Source organism: Schistocerca gregaria, chromosome X, assembly GCF_023897955.1.
Source record: "Schistocerca gregaria isolate iqSchGreg1 chromosome X, iqSchGreg1.2, whole genome shotgun sequence".
In the NCBI taxonomy this organism is placed as follows: Eukaryota; Metazoa; Arthropoda; class Insecta; order Orthoptera; family Acrididae; genus Schistocerca; species Schistocerca gregaria.
The window spans coordinates 219,981,611-220,001,381 of record NC_064931.1 but is presented as its reverse complement, the minus strand read 5'-3'; the positions used below and the strand labels follow the sequence as shown (position 1 = coordinate 220,001,381).

Sequence of the window (19,771 nt, the reverse complement as noted above, 5' to 3'; positions counted from 1 at the left end):
ATAATAACACCGTAATTAGACCATCAGCATTGTATGCATCAGAATGTTTGAACATGACGAAGAAAGGACCACTACAAAAACTTGAAATAAAAGATTGGAAAATTTGGGGAAACTCCTTGGCCCTATCAAAGAAAATGGAGATTTCTGCTGAAGACACAACTGTGAATTATACAAACATACAGAAGACATTGTTACCAGCATGAGGAAGTGGAGAATGATGTTCTTTTTTTGGTCATCTGGAAAGAATGAACCCGCAAAGACTTACTCATTGCATACATTCATCAATTTCAAAAACAAAATTGCATTCAAAATGGGCAAGCCAAGTTAAAAAGGATTTACAGGAAGCTGAAATTTCATTTGATGACATTCAGGATCGAGAAGTTTTCAGACAAAAAGTCAAAATTACTAAAAACCTGATTTCGCTTACTACGCGAGTTCCACAGAGAAAAGAAGCAGTCAGCCAAAATGAAAATCTACTGGCAAAAGGGGAAAACACAATCAGGGAAGAGATAAAAATCTTCGTGGTCCATAGCAGGCCGAAACACCAGAGGGGGGGGTGGGGAGGGGGGGCGGGGAGACTTAAAATACACACCCGAAGAACTATGAGCATTTGTTCATCTTCTCTATTGTGAAACACATCTCTTCTACTGAACATGTGCTTAGAGCTCTTAAGAAATGCATGTTAGGGCCAATGTTTACTAGACAATTTTTTCTCTTTTATTCCGGAAGAAGTGCATTGCAGCACCTAAAATTTTAGAAATTAAGCACTGTGTGTGTGTGTGTGTGTGTGTGTGTGTGTGTGTGTGTTTCTTGTATGCTAAGTACTTTCTGAAGGTATTGTACTTCTATTGTATGAGTAAAAGTGCAGGTGTCATGCCATACAACTTAATTTGGAATAAAAAATAGATGCACATTGATGGAAGTGGGCTTATACATTAATGTTACATTTCCCAATATTTTATTATGCCAACCTTGACTAAAAACGACATATATTTTGATAGATTTTTAAGCATCAGTGAAGCTAAGGATTACATTTTCTTAGCATACAAATTACAATAAGAAAACCATCAAACATGGCACTTTAGCTTCACAATGATGGTATCCAATATAACATTAAAAGTAGTTCTGCATTAACAACTATTTCCTTCTCCTTTAAAGAAATATGCATGTCAAGCCTTTTACCTCCTTAACAGTTAGTACTATAAGTGACTAATCTTCCAAGGAGAGTGGACAAATGTTCTAGTAGTGCACGATCTCATATGGTTTCCCACTGCTCACTGCTGCACATACACAATAAAGCCAATTTGTCAAGTATAAGTGATTGCCACTTCTGTGTTCCTTTATTTCTTCCAGGCAAAGACAGACAATGAAGAGAAATGAATACATTGATGCCAAAGACCATAAGACTGATAAATACCTAATTCTCAACTCTGTATACCGCCAGTGACAAAACAAACTGTTACACTATATGTTTTACTACTGAAGGTGCATAGCCATGACTGTAAGATTGAAACTGAAAAGATAGACAGGAGTTATAGGTGTCAATCCTGGAACTGTAAACAAAGGTGATTATATTGCTATTAAGTGTGCTAACAAAGATTACTGAAGTAGTGGTTAGCAATGCCACGAACATAAACCAAAGTAATGTTCACAGCACAGCAGGCTAACACTTGAAACATGGGTGCTACAGCCTAGGCATTCACTCCCCATTTATTAACTGGCAACTTTCTTTGTGCTTTGCTGTTAGTGTGACAAAGTGCCTAAGTGTCACTTCATTTACCCAATTTTTCTCTTCTTTTTTACTTCCTCCTCCAAAACCGCAACCTATTCTCTTGAAAACTACATATCATGATGACACTCATGTATGTCTGTGGACCTGATCTGATCACATGTGAATACAGCTTCATTATTTAGGTAATCTGATCACATGTGAATACACCTTCATTATTTACCATTATTCAGATACACAATTTATTGACTTCTATGATTTGGTCAGCTCTCCAATCTAATAAAGATAATTAATGAAATCCCTTTTAAACTGCTACTGAACTAAACCGGCTGTACTCTTGTGCTTTCTGGGAAACTATCTGTTCTTTACAAATTATATAAAATCTCTGTTAGTTATATCTGAAGTCTAATTAAATGCCAAAACTATGTCATCCCAACTAATGTTGTGATCTATACCACAATTTATTTAGTTCTATCTACAAAGAAGATAAACACTAATTTAAACACTCAAAAAGCATCTAATTTAACAGTAGACAGACTACCTTAGAGCTATAGTTATGTAATTGAGACTTACACCTCTCGAGGTTAGGAAGTCAATGGAAAGCATCATGAATGCTTCAAGATATCGTGGGTGCAGGATCACAATATGTTGTGTGCTTCCATCTGGTGCTTCAAAATGGCGGCTATGTTCAGAATACTTGTACAGCAGGGTTCTTGCTAAGTTTTCATACCATGTTATGGGCTGACATAACAGTGGACCAAGACGAGGGTCGAGATGACTAAGTGGTTCAGTAACAGCCAATTCACATAATTCACAGAACTCACTGTATGTTAGGTCCGAATTACTTGTCTGAAAACAAAATAAATTTTGATGTCACAATCATGAATGTACAGAGTATCATTTGTACTTACACAAGAAATCAATTTTCCTTAAAACATTCATCAAAGACAGAAATAACTTGTAACAGGAAATCTGAGCTTCTCTGAAACAAATTGTGTTGGTTGTAACAGGGTCTTTAAGGTGTTCATTCCAAGCACAGGGGGGCGAAGGGGGGGGGGGGGTGCAGGGATAAATGTATGCATGGGCTTTATATTAAGGTATTAAAAGATATGTTGACAGCACAGGGGGGGGGGGGCGAAAGGGGGGGGGGAGGCAGGGATAAATGTATGCATGGGCTCTATATTAAGGTATTAAAAGATATGTTGACAGCACTTGTATGAAGGTATTCTGAAACAAGTTTTGTATGAGATAGGAAAAATGCCTTCAGATGCTTCATTATGATGAATGGTAATTAAATATAAGTAAGTGGTCCGCAAGTTTTTGTTGATACCCATTGTTTTCCTAGCCTTATCCCGTGTCTACATATAGTCAGCATGTTAATCTGGATATGGCAATGTTATTTTTACAGGGTGACTGAATGCCCTTCATGTCACCCCCCACTCTCCAGACGGAATTTGTGTATCCCATATGGCTGCATCTAATGTTAACCATACCAAATTGTGTGAACGTTTTGTAAATGTTTGAGAATTGTGTAACTGAGGTTGACATGGGTAAAATCCCAGTATTCATTTAGATGTGGGAAATCGTCAAAAAGCTAAATTCTGGCTGGTTGGCACACCAGCTCTTGTCATGAATCCATCAGGTGGATTTAATGTGAGGCTGGTGCACCTTCCAAAAAAGCCTGAAGCTGTGTGCTAACATGCGAAGCATGACTGTGTATGCCCAGGTAATATCTTATTGAAATAATACCATAAAGAAAGTAGTAATACCAAAACGAAAACAAAGTAAGTATCATGTTAAAATGTAATAGAGAGAGTTAATCTGCAGCACTGATCATTCCCTACGGTAATTTAAGCCCTATCTACCCTTTAAGACTGTCATGGTAAGTCTATGGAATGTGGTCATCATGAGGGGTTCCATTATAGAAGGCTCAGGAATATGAGATACTATTGAGGTAAATTAAATGACTGAAAAATGTGGTTAAAACTAATGAGAACTATTATATGTTCTAACAACTTTCTGCCACAAACTCTTAAATCCCGTTTAGATACTGTTGATGCTGGATAAACAGCAGCAAAATGTGACCTGATTCAGGATGGGTGCTTCATGAGGCTGTTACTAGTATTGTAAAATTTGGCATTAATATTTACTGGAACAGAGAACAACATTACCCTACAATAATACAGTAGTATAGCTCATTCTTTTGAGGAAAACCATTTAGGAGGACGTTTCTGATTTAACAAAGGAAATTTTATTCTGTGGGAGCTGGAGGAAAATTGGCAGCTTCCACGGAAAGAGATGTAGTTAGTTTGCCTTAATGTTGTCAAGATTAGAGTAATACTTCATGAATTCAATTTTTTCCACATAGTCAGCTACATTTGTGACTCACCATAAGACCATCATTGAAAATTCACATACAGGTGTAAGTGATCACACTAGTCTCAGTAGCTAAAGTGCACATAGGGACATGCTTTTATCAATACGTTAATTTGGCCATTGACAAATGATATAAATGACTGCTGTTTCTTAATTTCATATATTTTCTTCAATTCAGATAATTATATCCATTTTAAAACTTAAATTTCCTAACATTTAATGTTTTTGTCTACAAAAGTTGTACAGTCTCAACTCAAGCTGTATGGTTGTTCTAAACGTTTCATGTACTTTTTGCTCACAGGAAATATGGTATGTCTACCATACTCCGCCTTGAAACCACACATTTGGTTTGGACCATGAGGTTTCATATTAAGGAGGACAAACCCTGCTGTTTTATGTCTAGGTAATGCTGGAGAACTGAGTGCCAGCATGAATGCAGCAGTTTTCTTGCATTCACCATTAATTTTCTTCATAATTTTTACATATCTGCTATGCCTACCCTTTCTCAATCTTCTCTTAGTTCCTATACATTGTCATTGCAATTTTCCATAAGATAACGTCCTTTCTATAACTGACAGTGTTTTGCATTTCTCTCACTGCTGGAACTTCTACAAGTAATATAGTATTACAGAAATGTTACACTCAATAAGAAGCTGGTTCTACCAAAAGCATTCAATTTCACAACCACATGAGAGATTTTAGGGCACCTGCAACATCTTGCAAACTTCCTCTTTTCTCGTAACAGAGATTACATTCTTAGGAAGACTCACAGTCATACTGCTATTTGGTAATCTCTCATGAGTGGATCCACTCATTATTGTTCCATCTCATTGGGAGTGTAAGGAGTTTATGAATTAAGAAGCAACTCATTCCCATGAGCCACACATGTTGGCTAAGGGCAGAGCCGAGCCTACGTGATCAAGCCTAATACAACTGAGATGTTGCACATGCCACAGATACTGCCTCGTTTTGAATCTTTTGCTTCAGTACTCATCTAATACATTGGCAGACAGCATATATTGACACTGACCTTTCATGTAAATTCTGCCCCTAGGTTAGCTTTACAACATTCATATTGTTGATTTAGTGGTACTGCATAATGATCATGATACAGTCTATTCAATCTTGAAAAAAACCATAGTGTTCAAACACATTAGGAGAGATGCAAGGTTTCTTGCTTTAAACTGCTGTCAACTCTGTTCATGATATTCCTTTGCTTGCAATTCTCTTATATTCATATTCAACAATACCATCTGAGCCACATCTTACTGAAGTTAAGGTTGCTATCAGTTCAACTGCTGTTGGATGTTTTATATGTTTCTGACATATGGTACCAGTTCTCTTATTTAATGGGTCTAGCATGTCTTGTGTTGCTTTCAGGATATAAAAATTAGTATATTTACCCTTGAATACACAATGGACTCAGTTTTACAATGAGTAAAAGGTGAGGATGTGGTGGTGAGGATTGTGGTTTGATAGGGACTAGACTACTAGATTACAATTCTCTCCACCTTAGATAAACTCTGATGTTAATGATTATGCCGAGAATGAGGGTAAAGAAAATCTTTTTTACTCTCAAATCTATTTGCTATAACACTAATGTAATCCATTATTTGACTAAAGCAATAACAAGCTGGGGAGGAATGTCCAGATATTTTGGAAACATTTAATTTGTAGAGGCTAAAAGAGAGGTAATCCATATAACAAAAAGATAAGTAAATCAAACAATGGAAAATCCAGGATGGAATGTAAGAATATTATGAAAAGGAAAGTTGCTACTCACCATATAGTGGAGATGCTGAGTTGCAGATAGGCACAACAAAATGACTCACAAGTAAAGATTTCAGCTGTTAAGGCCTTTGTCAACAATAGACGACACACACACACACACACACACACACAAACGCAACTTGCACACAACTGCAGTCTCAGGCAACTGAAACCACACTGCGAGCAGCAACACCAGGGGCGGGGAGGGGGAGAGATAGTATGGTGAGGGTGGCAGGCATGGGAGAGGTGGGGAGGGGGAGAGGGGAGGGAAGTAGCGGAAAAGGAGAGAAATAAAAAGACTGGGTGTGGTGGGGGAATGCTGGCCATGTAGCGCTGGGAATGGGAATAGGGAAGGTGCTGAATGAGTGAGGACAGTGACTAACGAAGGTTGAGGCCAGGAGGGTTACGGGAACATAGGATGTATAGCAGGGAAAGTGCCCACCTGCACAATTAAGAAAAGCTGATGGTGGGAAGGATCCATATGGCACAGGACGTGAAGCAGTCACTGAAATGAAGGATGGGACAGTTGGATGTCAGAGATGGGGAGGACCCAGCTGAAGGTTCAATGGGGCCCCTTTTGTGGCAAGAAGTTCTCTCTCTACATCTATCATTCTTAATGACTTAAAATAAAGAATTCTGTAGGAAAAATACTAGTGTCAGTTACATCTAAAATGGAACTATGTGAGGCTAGAATGGTTAAACTGCACTTTGTGTAAAGTGACAGACTTTCTACGAAGCCTGGTAGGAAGTCCTCCATCCACAAGTAGTTTCCTTAATCATTCTTAATTGGTTGTGGGTACTGATAGCTTGCCACTCCATATCCCAAGCTTTCAGGATAATTAGGTTCCTGTGTTGGTATCATTGGTAAGTACCAGCTATTCCCATTTCTAGTAATTCACTTGCAGTCACACCCTTGGCCAATTGGTCAGTAAGCTCATTTCCTGGTATACCAGCATAGGTTTACATCTAGATGAACATGATGGTAGTGTTTTGCAGTTCAGATAGCAGATTCTGACCACTTGAAACTAATGTATTCTTTAGACAGCACTTTTTAACAGCTTGAAAACAATTCAAGCAGTTCAGATAGCAGATTCTGACCACTTGAAACTAATGTATTCTTTAGACAGCACTTTTTAACAGCTTGAAAACAATTCAAGCAGTTCAGATAGCAGATTCTGACCACTTGAAACTAATGTATTCTTTGGACAGCACTTTTTAACAGCTTGAAAACAGCTCAATGAGTTGGAATAGGAACCCTTTCATGTCTTTGGTTCCCAGGCGTTGAAAGGCTCATGTTATGGCTTTCATCTTAACAGTGAACACAATATATGCATTTGGCAGAGACAGTAGTTCTTGAACAACAGTGGACACAAACACATACCAAACTCTACCATTATTTGTAGAACTGCCTGAGTGGATTGTTTCAGAGTACAGCTACTCACATAGGATCAAAAGAAAGATGTCATCTGTAGATATTAGGGTCTGTGTTCCCTTTAGGTTGACAACACAGGTTAAGATGTAGCTTAATTTACATACCAAGGAGGAGCCCCTTGAGAGGATCTGTGCATGAAATTGGACTGGGGAAGCTCAAGTTCATTCCCTAATACTAGGCTCCTGAATGCTGGACAGAACTGGGTGGTATGGATAGCTAGGTGATTATTGAATTATTATGCATAATTAACAAGAAGTTGCTGATGCCAGACTTGCAGCAGCAGCATGCCTGCTTCTGCTAGAAGGCTGTCAATGGGATTTGCGAGAAAGGTTCAGTTGTCAGCCTCATACAACTGTAGTGAATTGGATTTAGCTAGTCCACAGAGCACGTACTCTGTCAGACACCAACAGTTTGGTGATGGCAATAGAACACTTACAGTCGATGTTCAGCTAAAATGGATTCTCGTCTAGAGTCATCCAGAAGGCACTCTGACCTGCCAGTGAACCACAGAATTCAGAAGAAGAATCAGAAGAGGCAAAGAGGGTGGCATACTTGCCGTATGCTGGATCGATCTCTGCTAAGATAAGCAGAATTCTCATGAAACATGACATCAAGATGTCACTCACTAAGATTTGGACAATGTTGGGTAATGTAAAGGATGACCTGGGGTTACGGAAGCCAGGCATTTACAACATACCATGTGAGTGTGGAATGTCATACATCAGCCAGACCACCAGGACTGAGGACATCAGGTATAAAGAACATCAGAGGCGCATCAGACTCAGACAGGCAACCAAATCCACAACAGCAGAACACTGTCTAGAGCTCGGTCACTTGATGAACTACAATGACACCATGATTGTCACACAGGCCCTTAGATTTTGGGACAGTGTCATAAAAGAGTCCATCAAGATCAAGATCACGGAGAATCTAATCAGCCGTGACAACGGATACCAGCTCAGCATGGCCTGGGATCCAGCTCTTGAACTTCTGAAAACTCAATGCAAACCACATGGAGATTTCAGAAGAAGACAGAGCACCAGACACTACAGATTTGTCCCGACACTCCTGAGATCACAACCATGAACCTAGAGGACATCCAAGTCAGGGCAGACGTTGGTCGGTACATCAAAGATCAGAGGCAACCACTGGACCTGCACCTGGCACGTGCGGACCAGAGACAGAACATTCGACATGGCACAGACTGTTTACAGAGTGCCCAGCAAGAGACAGAAGTGGAAACTCAGGAAACAAAATGAAACAGAACACCAGCATTACAGACCAGTTTTGACAGACCTCTGATGATGACCACAACCCCAGAGGACAGCCACACTGGGCACAGGTGGCATTTGGAACACCAATGACCAGAGGGGGCCATGGGAGTCAGGTCTGATGGGCGTGGACCGTGAACGAAACACTCAACACGGAGTGGACCAGTTATAAATCGCCCAGCAAGAAACAGAAGTGGAGACCAAGGAAACAGCCAGGATACAGAACACCAGACACTACTGAGATGACCGCAACCCCAGAGAGCAGCCGAACTGGGTGTGGATGGCAGTGGGGACACCAGCGACCAGAGAGGACCATGGGACCGGCATCTAGTAGGAACGGGCGAGGAGGGAACACCTGATGGCAGAGTGGATGAACTAGGGAGTGCCCAGCACCTTGCAGGTATAAATACTGGACTCGATCTGCCCAAGAACCATTCTCGGATAGCACCTGAAGAAGACAGTGAGTTACACCATTGAATGCAAGAACGACGTGAACATCTGGCAGACGTCCCATTTTTTCAAAATGTCAACAGGTCGGCAGGAAAGCCTGAAGAACTACAGGATTGAGCAAGTTTAATACCAAGGCACTGTGGATATGTATGCAACACATAAACAATCCAAACAGGATAATATTAAGGACTCATGTAGCCACAAAAGAAATGTATAAACAGCTCCCCTGGAGGAGCTACTGAGCAATTTTTTTTCATACAATTAACTTTAACAGGCAGGCATGCAATAACCATATTATCTTCTCATTTTAAGGCTGCCAGATCTCTCCCCAAGTGAGAACGTTTGGAGCATTATGAGCAAGGCATTCCATCCAGCTCAGAATTCCCTAACAAACCCTTGGACAGAAATTGCCACAGTATCCCTCTAAAGGACATAACACAATTCAGTCAATGCCAAGCCAAATAACTGTTTGCTTAACAGCCAGAGGTGGACAAACACATTAATGATTCACTCAATTTGTGAAGCTCTTTCTCTTGAATAAATCATTCAGCATTTCTGAAATTGTAATAATTTGTTTATCTGTACATGTATATAACATCTGCCAATTTCTGCCCCATTTGGATAATTGCTTTGTGGTACTTCCTGTCACCCCCCCCCCCCCCCCCCCCCCACCCACACACACACACACACACACACACACACACCAAGAATGTACATTGTGCAAACAAGGGTTTAGGTTGAAAACTGCTCTTTTTAATCGGGTTACCTTTGTATCTTCGAGTAGCCAGACAACCATCCAGTTCTTACAGCCTCAGTCTCATATGTCTGGGTAAAGCTAAGCATGAGCATGCCACTCCTATTGTCACATGACTACACCAATTAATAGTACTCCTCACGACCAATGTAAATACGGCCAACCAGCAAACTTTGAGTCAGTTCTGCACTCGCATCTGATATTGTCAGTCACTTTCACCACTATACTACAAAATACTGGATAATAACCTAACTTGGCACTTGATTTTTCTGTCTGATTGTGATTCAGATTGTCTCTCTCTTTCCTCTTGACCTGTTGACATTGCTGTGGCAAAGGTTTCTGCTTTGCATTTAACTGTTTACATCAATTGCTTTGGCCTTGTCCTTGTCTGTGTCCTGTCTGTCATCAGGCAGCCATGTTTAGCTCAGCTACTGCTTGGTGTCATATTCTCTTCTGCATGCGGCCCTTCTGCCTTGTGGCTTCAAGTGTTTCTCTCTTGGGTTCACACGCATATGCTGATATCCAGCTACTCGCAGATGTAGCAACATGTCTGTGTTTTAGCTTAACATCCACTGTTGTGTTTTACTCACCTTGGAGTTGAGGGTTTTCTTAGTGAGGATCGTCCCTTCCACAAAACCCGCATGATGAAACCGTTGGTTCCACAGTATGCAACACCCAATATTCCTGCTTAGCATCCAATAACTGATGTGAGGCATGCTAAATTTTAGAGTTAGCAGACCGAGACTCATAATCATTTTCTAGTTCAGAACCTAAAATGTGTCAAACATGTGCTCAGTGAAATTGGGTCTCCTTCCTGTGGAGTGTGGGTGCATGAAATGTGATGCATTGTACATTGTGGAAGAAATACAGAAAAGACAAAGAAAACAAAAATGGGAATGAAATACAAAGGATCTCTGAGTATATCCCCTTCCTCCTCCCTATAGATTGTTTATTTTTGGGTTTCATGAATATGTGACAGAAGTGTATCACCAGGATGAAGAATGTGTCAGATTAACACTGTGATAATCATATGTAAATTGACATAAGCCTTACAGTCTAAATTATATGTGAACAGATACACAAAAAGTTAGGTCCAAATGTTCAAATAATAACTCAGATAATAGTAGTAATAATAGTCACGAGAACAAATTATTAGGCTTACATTCTAATTCATACAATAAGCATTCTTTCAACAAGTTCTCCTTTTCTGGAGAGTCCAGCAACCACATGGAAAAGAGGCTACAATGGCTTTCAGCTAGGTTGTGAGTATTTCTCTTCTTTCTATTCCAGTGTGATATCAGGTACTGAAATTAAGAATAGTAATTGGATAAAATGGAATGCCTGGTTACAATAGCTGCAGTGCACCATGAATAGCACTGATTTGAACAACCATCATTCACTTTTGGCATTTTTATCCTTCCTGTGATGCTAAATTCCCTCCATGAAACATGGACCTTGTCACTGGTGGGGTGGCTTGTATGCCTCAGCAATACAGATAGCCATACCATAGGTGCAACCACAATGGAGGGGTATCTTTTGAGAGGCCAGACAAACATGTGGTTCCTGAAGAAGAGCAGCAGCCTTTTTAGTAGTTGCAGGGGCAACAGTCTGGATCATTGACTGATCTGGCCTTGTAACATCAGCTTTACTGTATTGTTAAATGATGATGGCATCCTCTTGAGTACAATATTCTGGAGGCAAAATAGTCCCCGATTTGGATCTCTGGACAGGGACTACTCAGGATGATGTCATTATCAGGAGAAAGAAAACTGGCATTCTATGAACCAGAGCATGGAATGTCAGATCCCTTAATTGGGCAGTAGGTTCGAAAATACAAAAAAGGAAAAGGATATGTTAAAGTTAGATATCGTGGGATTAGTGAAGTTCGGTGGCAGGAGAAACAAGACTTCTGGTCAGGTGAATACAGGGTTATAAATTCAAAACCAAAGAGGGATAATGCAGGAGTAGATTTGATAATGAATGAAAAATAGAGCACAGATAAGCTACTATAAACAGCATAGTGAACTCATTATTGTATCCAAGATAGACATGAAGCCCACACCTACCACACGAGTACAAGTTCTTATGCCAACTATCTCCATAGATGATAAAGAGATTGAAGAAATGAATGATGCAATAAAAGAAATTATTCAGACAGTTAAGGGAGATGAAAATTTAATAGTCATGGGAGACTGGAATTCAATAATAGGGAAAGGAATAGAAGGAAAAGTAGTAGATGAATATGGACTGGGGATAAGGAATGAAAGAGGCAGCTGCCTGGTAGAATTTTGCACAGGGCATAACTTAATCATAGCTGACACTTGGTTTAAGAATCAAGAAAGGAGGTCATATAAGTGGAAGAGGCCTGGAGACACTGGAAAATTTCAGATAGATTATATAATGGTATGACAGAGATTTAGAAACCAGGTTTTCAATTGTAAGACCTTTCCAGGGGCAGATGGGGACTCTGGCCATAACTTATTGGTTATGAACTGTAGATTAAAACTGAATAAACTGCAATAAGGTAGTAATTTAAGAAGATGGGAACTGGATAAACTGAAAGAACCAGAGGCTGTAGAGAGTTTCAGAGAGAGCATTAGGGAGCAATTGACAAATACAGGGGAAAGAAATATGGTAGAAGAAGAAGGGATAGCTTTGAGAGATGAAACAGTGAAGGCACCGCAGGATCAAGTAGGTCACAAGACAAGGGCTAGTAGAAATCCTTGGGTAACAAAAGATATATTGCATTTAACTGATGAAAGTAGAAAATATAAAAATGTAGTAAATGGAGCAGGCAAAAAGCAATACAAATGTCTCAAAAATGAGATAAACAGGAAGTGCAAAATGGCTAAGCAGGGATGGCTAGAGGACAAATGTAAGGATGTTGAAGCACATATCACTAGGGGTAAGATAAATACTGCTTACAGGAAAATTAAAGAGACGATTGGAGAAAAGAGAACCACCTGTATGAATATCAAGAGCTCAGATGGAAAACCAGTCCTAAGCAAAGAAGGGAAAGTGGAAAGGTGGAAGGAGTAAATAGAGGGTCTACACAAGGGCAATGTACTTGAGGGTAATGCAATGGAAATGGTAGAGGGCATAGATGAAGATGAAATGGGAGATATGATACTGTGTAAAGAATTTGACAGAGCACTGAAAGACCCAAGTCAAAAAAGGCCCCAGGAATAGACAATATTAGAACTACTGATAGCCTTGGGAGGGCCAGCGTGACAAAAAAAAGAACTATCATCTGGTGGGCAAGATGTACGAGACAGGAGAAATACCTTGAGACTTCAAGAAGAATATAGTAATTCCAATTCCAAAGAAAATGGGTGTCGACAGGTGTGTCAATTACCTAACTATCATTTTAATACGTCTTGGTTGCAAAATACTAACATGAATTCTTTACAGATGAATGGAAAAACTGGTAGAAGCTGACCTCAGGGAAAATCAATTTGGATTCCGTAGAAATGTTACAACTAGCGAGGCAATACTGACCCTACAACATACCTCAGAAGATAGATCAAGGAAAGACAAACCTACGTTTCTAGCATTTGTGGACTTGGAGAAATCTTTTGACAATGTTGACTGGAATACTCTCTTTCAAATTCTGAAGGCGGCAGTGGTAAGAGACAGGGAGTGAAAGGCTATTCACAATTTGTACAGAAAACAGATGGCAGTTATAAGAGTCAAGGGGCATGAAAGGAAAGCAGTGGTTGAGAACGGTGTTATACAGGGTTGTAGCCTACTCCCGATATTATTCAATCAGTATATTGAGCAAGCAGTAAAGGAAACAAAAGAAAATTTTTGAGTAGGAATTAAAATCCATGGAGAAGAAATAAAAAACTTTGAGGTTTGCCGATGACATTGTAATTCTGTCAGAGACAGCAAAGGACCTGGAAGACCAGTTGAATGGAATGGACTGTGTCTTGAAAGGAGAATATAAGATGCACATAAGAAAATTCAGAACAAGGATAATGGAATGTAGTTGGATTAAATCAGGTGATGCTGAGAGAATTACATTAGGAAATGAGACACTTAAAGAAGTAGATGATTTTTGCTATTTGGGGGGCAAAATAGCTGATTATGGTCAAAGTAGAGAGGATATAAAATGTAGTCTGACTAATGCAAGGAAAACGTTTCTATAGCAGAGAAATTTGTTAACATCAAGTATAGATTTAAGTGCCAGAAAGTCTTTTCTGAAAGTATTTGTATGGAGTGTAGCCATGTATCGAAGTCAAACATGGACGATAAATAGTTTAGACAAGAACAGAGTAGAAGTTTTCGAAATGTGGTGCTACAGAAGAATGCTGAAGATTAGATGGGTAGATCAGGTTACTAATGAGGATGTACTGGAGAGAATTGGGGAGAAGAGGAATTTGTGGCACAATCTGAGTAAAAGAAGGAATCGGTTGGTAGGACACATTCTGAGGCATTAAGGGACCACCAGTTTAGTATTGGAGGGAAGCATAGAGGGTAAAAATTGTAGAGGGAGACCAAGAGATGAATACACTAAGTAGATCCAGAAAGATGTAAACTGCAGTAGTTACTTGGAGATGAAGAAACTCGCACAGGATAGAGAAGCATGGAGAGCTGCAGCAAACCAGTCTCTGGATTGAAGACCACAACAACAACAAAAACAACAACAACAATGCTAAATTCTCTTGAGCCCCCTGGGGGATGTTTCCAGAATAAAATTTTGAGTTCGAGTGGAAACATTCCCCAGTCGTGGCTAAGCCATGTCTCCGCAATAGCCTTTCTTCAAGGAACGATTATTCAGCAAGGTTCGCAAAAGAGCTTCTGTGAAGTTTGGAAGGTTTTATAACATGATACATCTCTTTTGGTGGACCATTATTTCTTATCTAGTCTAATAACCACCTCTGCTTGGACAAAGCTTTGGTATTATAAACAAACAAAATCCAGAATGGGGATTTCTTGGTCTCCCTCTACAATTTTTACCCTCTATGCTTCCCTCCAATACTAAACTGGTGGTCCCTTAATGCCTCAGAATGTGTCCTGCAGTAGTGTGTGCACTGATATGAAACTTCCTGGCAGATTAAAACTGTGTGTCACACAGAGACTCAAACTCTGGACCTTTGCCTTTCATGGGCATGTGCTGTACCAACTGAACTGCTTAAGCACAACCCAACACCTGTCCACACAGCTTTACTTCCACCAGTATCCCATCTCTACCTTCCAAACTTAGCAGAAGCTCTTCTGCAAACCTTGCAGAACTAGCACTCCTGTAAGAAAGGATATTACAGAGACATAGCTTAGCCACAGCCTGGGGGATGTACTCAGAATGGAATTTTCACTCTGGGGTGAAGTGTGCGCTGATATGAAACTTCCTGTCAGATTAAACTGTGTGCCAGACTGAGACTCGAACTCTGGAGCTTTTCTCTTTGTGGCAACTACTCTACCAAATGATCTACCCAAGCATGACTCATGACCTGTCCTCATAGCTTCCCTTCTGCCAGTTTCTTGTCTCCTACCTTCCAAATTTCACAGTTCTCCTGCGAACCTTGCAGAACTAACATGCCTAGAAGAAAGGATATTGCAGAGGCATGGCTTAGCCACAGCCTGGGGGATGTTTCCAGCCCCAGGATGTGGCTAAGCCATGTCTCCACAATAGCATTTCTTCCAGGAACGATTATTCTGCAGGGTTCGCAAGAGAGCTTCTGTGAAGTTTGGAAGGTAGGAGATGAGGCACTGGTGTAAGTAAAGCTTGAGGATGGGTCGTGAGTTGTGCTTGGGTAGCTCAGTTGGCAGAGCACTTGCCCACAAAAGGCAAAGGTCCAGAGTTCGAGTCTCAGTCCAGCATACAGTTTTACTCTGTCAGGAAGTTTCGTATCTAACAAAACTTTAAAAAAAATAGCTTTAAATAAATCTGGAAATTTTACTTTCACTACAAACTTATTAAGTAAGAATTTAATATTTCTAGAATGCCATAGAAAACACAAATTAATTAAATGAAGTGAGCAACAAGCAGAGTTTTCGGACTGAGTCATTTTCTGTTGAAATTCAACTGGGCACAACGAAAAATTGTATAAAAAATCACATTACCATTTCCTTGGTGTCTTTTGGAGAACACTGTAGTTTATCCCATAACAAATGAGTTCTGCAATCAACCATTCCTTTTGCTACCATGCTCTTTATGCGATTACATGAAGTGGATGCTTGTTCCAAAATAAGCTGCTGCATCAACTGTTCGTGTGACGAATAGTAGCCCAAGTAGTTCACAGATTCTTGTCTGAAAGCAACAAAATTACATAAAAAATGGTTTCTTCTTAAGTTAGTTACCAATGAAAGTATAAGGCAAAAATCATTACAGATTTCCTGAAAAAATTTGTTTTGTTCTACAGGCCACTTGACAAGAAAAAAGAGAGACAAAATGCCCACTACCCTAGCTACAGTCACATTTATTATTTAGTAGCAAACACTGCCACTATGATCATGTGAGTTATTAAAATCTCTTCCCTTCTTAAAGAGGTAGTTTATGTGATTTTTAAATATATGATGCAGATAACTATGATGAATTCATAGTGTCTTCACTACAATGAGGTGACAAAAGTCATGAGATACCTCCCAATATCATGTCATTTTGGCCAGTGTAGTGCAGCAAATCATCATGGCATGGACTCAAAAAGTTGTTGGAAGTCCCCTGCAGAAATATTGAGCCATGATACCTCTACATCCACCCATAATTGCAAAAGTGTTGCCAGTGTAAGAGTTTGTGCAGAAACTGACCTCTCAATTATGGTCCATATATGTTCAATGGGATTCATACTGAGTAATCAGCATGGAAAGATCATTTTCTCGAATTCTCCAGATTGTTCTTCAAACCAAACATGAACAGTTGTGTCCTGGTGCCATGACATCATTGCTTGGGAGCATTAAGTCCATGAATGGCTGCAAATGGTCTCCAAGTAGCTGAACATAAACATTTGCAATCATTGGTGCAGTTCGACCAGAGGTCCCTGTCCATTCTATGTAAACACAACCCACACCATTATGACGACTTAGGTCCATGGCTTTGTGGGGTCTGCACCACACTCAAATCCTACCATCGACTCTTACCAACTAAAATTAGGACTCATCTGACCAGGTCACATGTTTAGAGTTGTCAAGGGCCCAATCAATACGATTACGAGCCCTGGAGAGGCAATGCAGGTGATGTCATGCAGTTAGCAAAGGCTCTCACTTCGGCTGCCTGATAGCAGTGTCCTAGCGGGCATATTCATCATACATTCCACATTGATTTCTGTGATTATTTCAGGCAGTGTTACTTGTCTGCTACCACTGACAACTCTATACAAACACTGCTCCTCCCGGTCATTAAATGAAAGCCGTCAGTCACTGCATTGTCCATGGGGAGAGGTAATGCCTGAAATTTTGTATTCTCAGCATACTCTTAACACTGTGGTTCTTGGAATATTGAAATTCCTAATGATTTCCAAATTGGAATGTCTCATGCGTCTAGCTCCAACTACTATTCTGCACCATGTGGTCATAATCACAATGGAAATTTTCCACATGAAGAAACTAAGTACAAATGACAGCTCTGCCAATGCACTGCCGTTTTATACTTGTGTACCCAATACTACCACCATCTGTACAAGGGTATACCGCTATAGTGTGATTTTTATCACCTCACTGTATATTATTTATATTTTAACACATGAAGATCTAAATGAACAATTTAAATATGACGATACCCACAGCCAATACATGGTAAACCTTTTAGTAATATACCACAGCTCCACAATTTATATGTTTTGTGTCACATCAAGGCCTTTTTAAGGATCATAGCATGTTTATACATACACAGTAGAACACAGTCTCCTTAAAGTTATTTGTGAAAATATTGGTAGACCACAACAAAACAATGTGAGAATCATGCAGACATACTGAGATGATTGTATTTCAGATATTATGCTGGTAGATATGACAATCATTGCTTACAAGGTATTTTCGAGTGATTGATCCACTGTGATAATTATGCATTGGAATGGGCCAGTTGTTACAAGATGATGCTGATTTTTGCATCTCATGTTTGTTTGTGGTTTTGTGTGTGTGTGTGTAGATGACTATGTTAGTGCAAGATGAATGAAATGTTATGTTAGTAGTTCTGAACAAACAAATAGACTGAATGAGAAACTAAGTGAAGCATTGTTGCAGCAGTCTACATTAAAGGTATTTCACAATTCCATAAGGTGATGCAAGAAGATGTAGGGTCTAATCTAGGGTACTTACAAAGTGCTTGTTGATCTAGATTTGTAAACTGTCACTGTTTTTAATTACATGTCTGGGATAGGATACTAATTATGAAATTTTTTCCCCATATCATTACTCAAAACATTACTCTAAAGTAAAATGCTAACACTTTTATCTTGATATGGAAAGCTTATCTATGAAGTACTTTATTTCTCAAAACATATTTAAATTTGTATTGACTTATGAATCACTATTCTATATAGCACATATTTATGGGACATGCCACATATTACTTCACACATATTTAGCAACAATAAGTTATCTGTAAAGTTGTGCTTGGAAGAGCCAACGTCAGCCTAGCATTTATTTAGAATGCGCAAGAGAGCTGTTCAGGTGCTAGTTCACATAACACTGAATTTCCTTCAAGTGCAGCCTGAAAAACTAAGTAAGCTCATACAGCATCTAATTTAGAACACAGAAACATGGCTAAAAGGGCACATTCTAAGCTGAGTCACATTAAGTACTTTCACAGAGGGTTACACTTATTCAAGTTTTTATGCACATAAGACGAAAAGAGGAGACTCTCTTCTAACTCACTGCATGATCAAATAAATTAAATGTGGTATTAATGTTGTAGGAAAGTTCTTGTAGGATGCAAATATTTTAGCATTAAAGGAGACCACTCACTGAAAGGCAGTAGCATTGAGTTGCCAAAAGGCATGCACAAAAGGAAGAAAACTCCTTTGACGATCTAGAGTGAAATACACAAACACACATGCATATACATGCCTATGTTCCTACATGGTGCCAGATAGACTGACAGTGATATTTGATGTTTACTTACAGATTAACATTTGAGTGTGTTCTCTGCTTACAATCATCTTTCAATTAGTCTGAATAATGTAATTGTAAACACCACTTCTAATTTCAATTAAAAAGCCAATTATGTCCACGAAATACCTTATCTGTGTTTGTGTTGGGACACTGATGTCCTTTGTATGTTCTGAACTTGTTGATGATTCAAGCCCGCTGTGAACAGTTTCACTGTCAGAAGCATTCTTATCACTGCACTGGTCATCAGGCAAAGGCTGCTGTGGTTGTTCATGTGTAGCAGTTGAAACTGTGCAGAACTTTCCAAGTTTCCTTTCAATTTCTAGCTTCGGGTACAGTTCCCTGTTTAAAAGTATGTAAAATTACTGAATTCAACATCACACATCCCATCACTTATCTTATTGAATAAAACGAAAAAATAACCAAAATCAGATTTCTTAAAAAAAAAATTAGTTCGGGAGTAGTTTTATGAAATACACAGTGTGTGGCAACTGAGAGGATGTGAATATGCAGGGATTGAATCTGGATCAATGTGTTTACATTGGCAATGTGGGAATGAGTCTGGAGTTAACTGCATGTATTTGATTAATATACAATGAAGTGGTGTATGTAAACTGAAACTGATTTACAATGGATAACCATAATATTTTGAGGTCCTCCCAATAGTCTGCACAACAGTTTCAGTTTATAATTAATTTATATGTGAGAAAGATATTTTTATCAGAATATCATAATCAGTACAAAACTAGTACAGTAAGCATGCAGCACACAGGAAGTTCAGCAAAATGCTGTGAAAGGGAAACACAATCATTAAACACAGCATACGGAAAAGGTTACCACAATAAAATTGACAGACAACAAAGCCATAATAGTTATATTGGTTTGGGGCTTGTGTTTGGTTGACAAAAACACACAAAATTTGACACTGGAAGGAATATAAGGGA

The 19,771-nt window shown here is 39.3% G+C and overlaps 1 protein-coding gene across 3 annotated transcripts in view; it reads right to left on the bottom strand.

The window, feature by feature from the left end:
* LOC126297774 (KICSTOR complex protein SZT2-like) overlaps window positions 1-19,771 on the bottom strand; it is a 710,838-nt gene that overhangs the window by 13,784 nt on the left and 677,283 nt on the right. For 2 of the 3 annotated variants that reach the window (XM_049988949.1, XM_049988950.1), the window contains exons 56-58: window positions 18,957-19,169; window positions 15,846-16,032; window positions 2,303-2,578 (exon numbers count right to left, since the gene is read on the bottom strand). In XM_049988949.1, the coding sequence (XP_049844906.1) occupies window positions 2,303-2,578; window positions 15,846-16,032; window positions 18,957-19,169 (676 nt within the window). The remainder of the gene's footprint in view (window positions 1-2,302; window positions 2,579-15,845; window positions 16,033-18,956; window positions 19,170-19,771) is intronic. The other variant, XM_049988951.1, reaches the window with a different exon arrangement.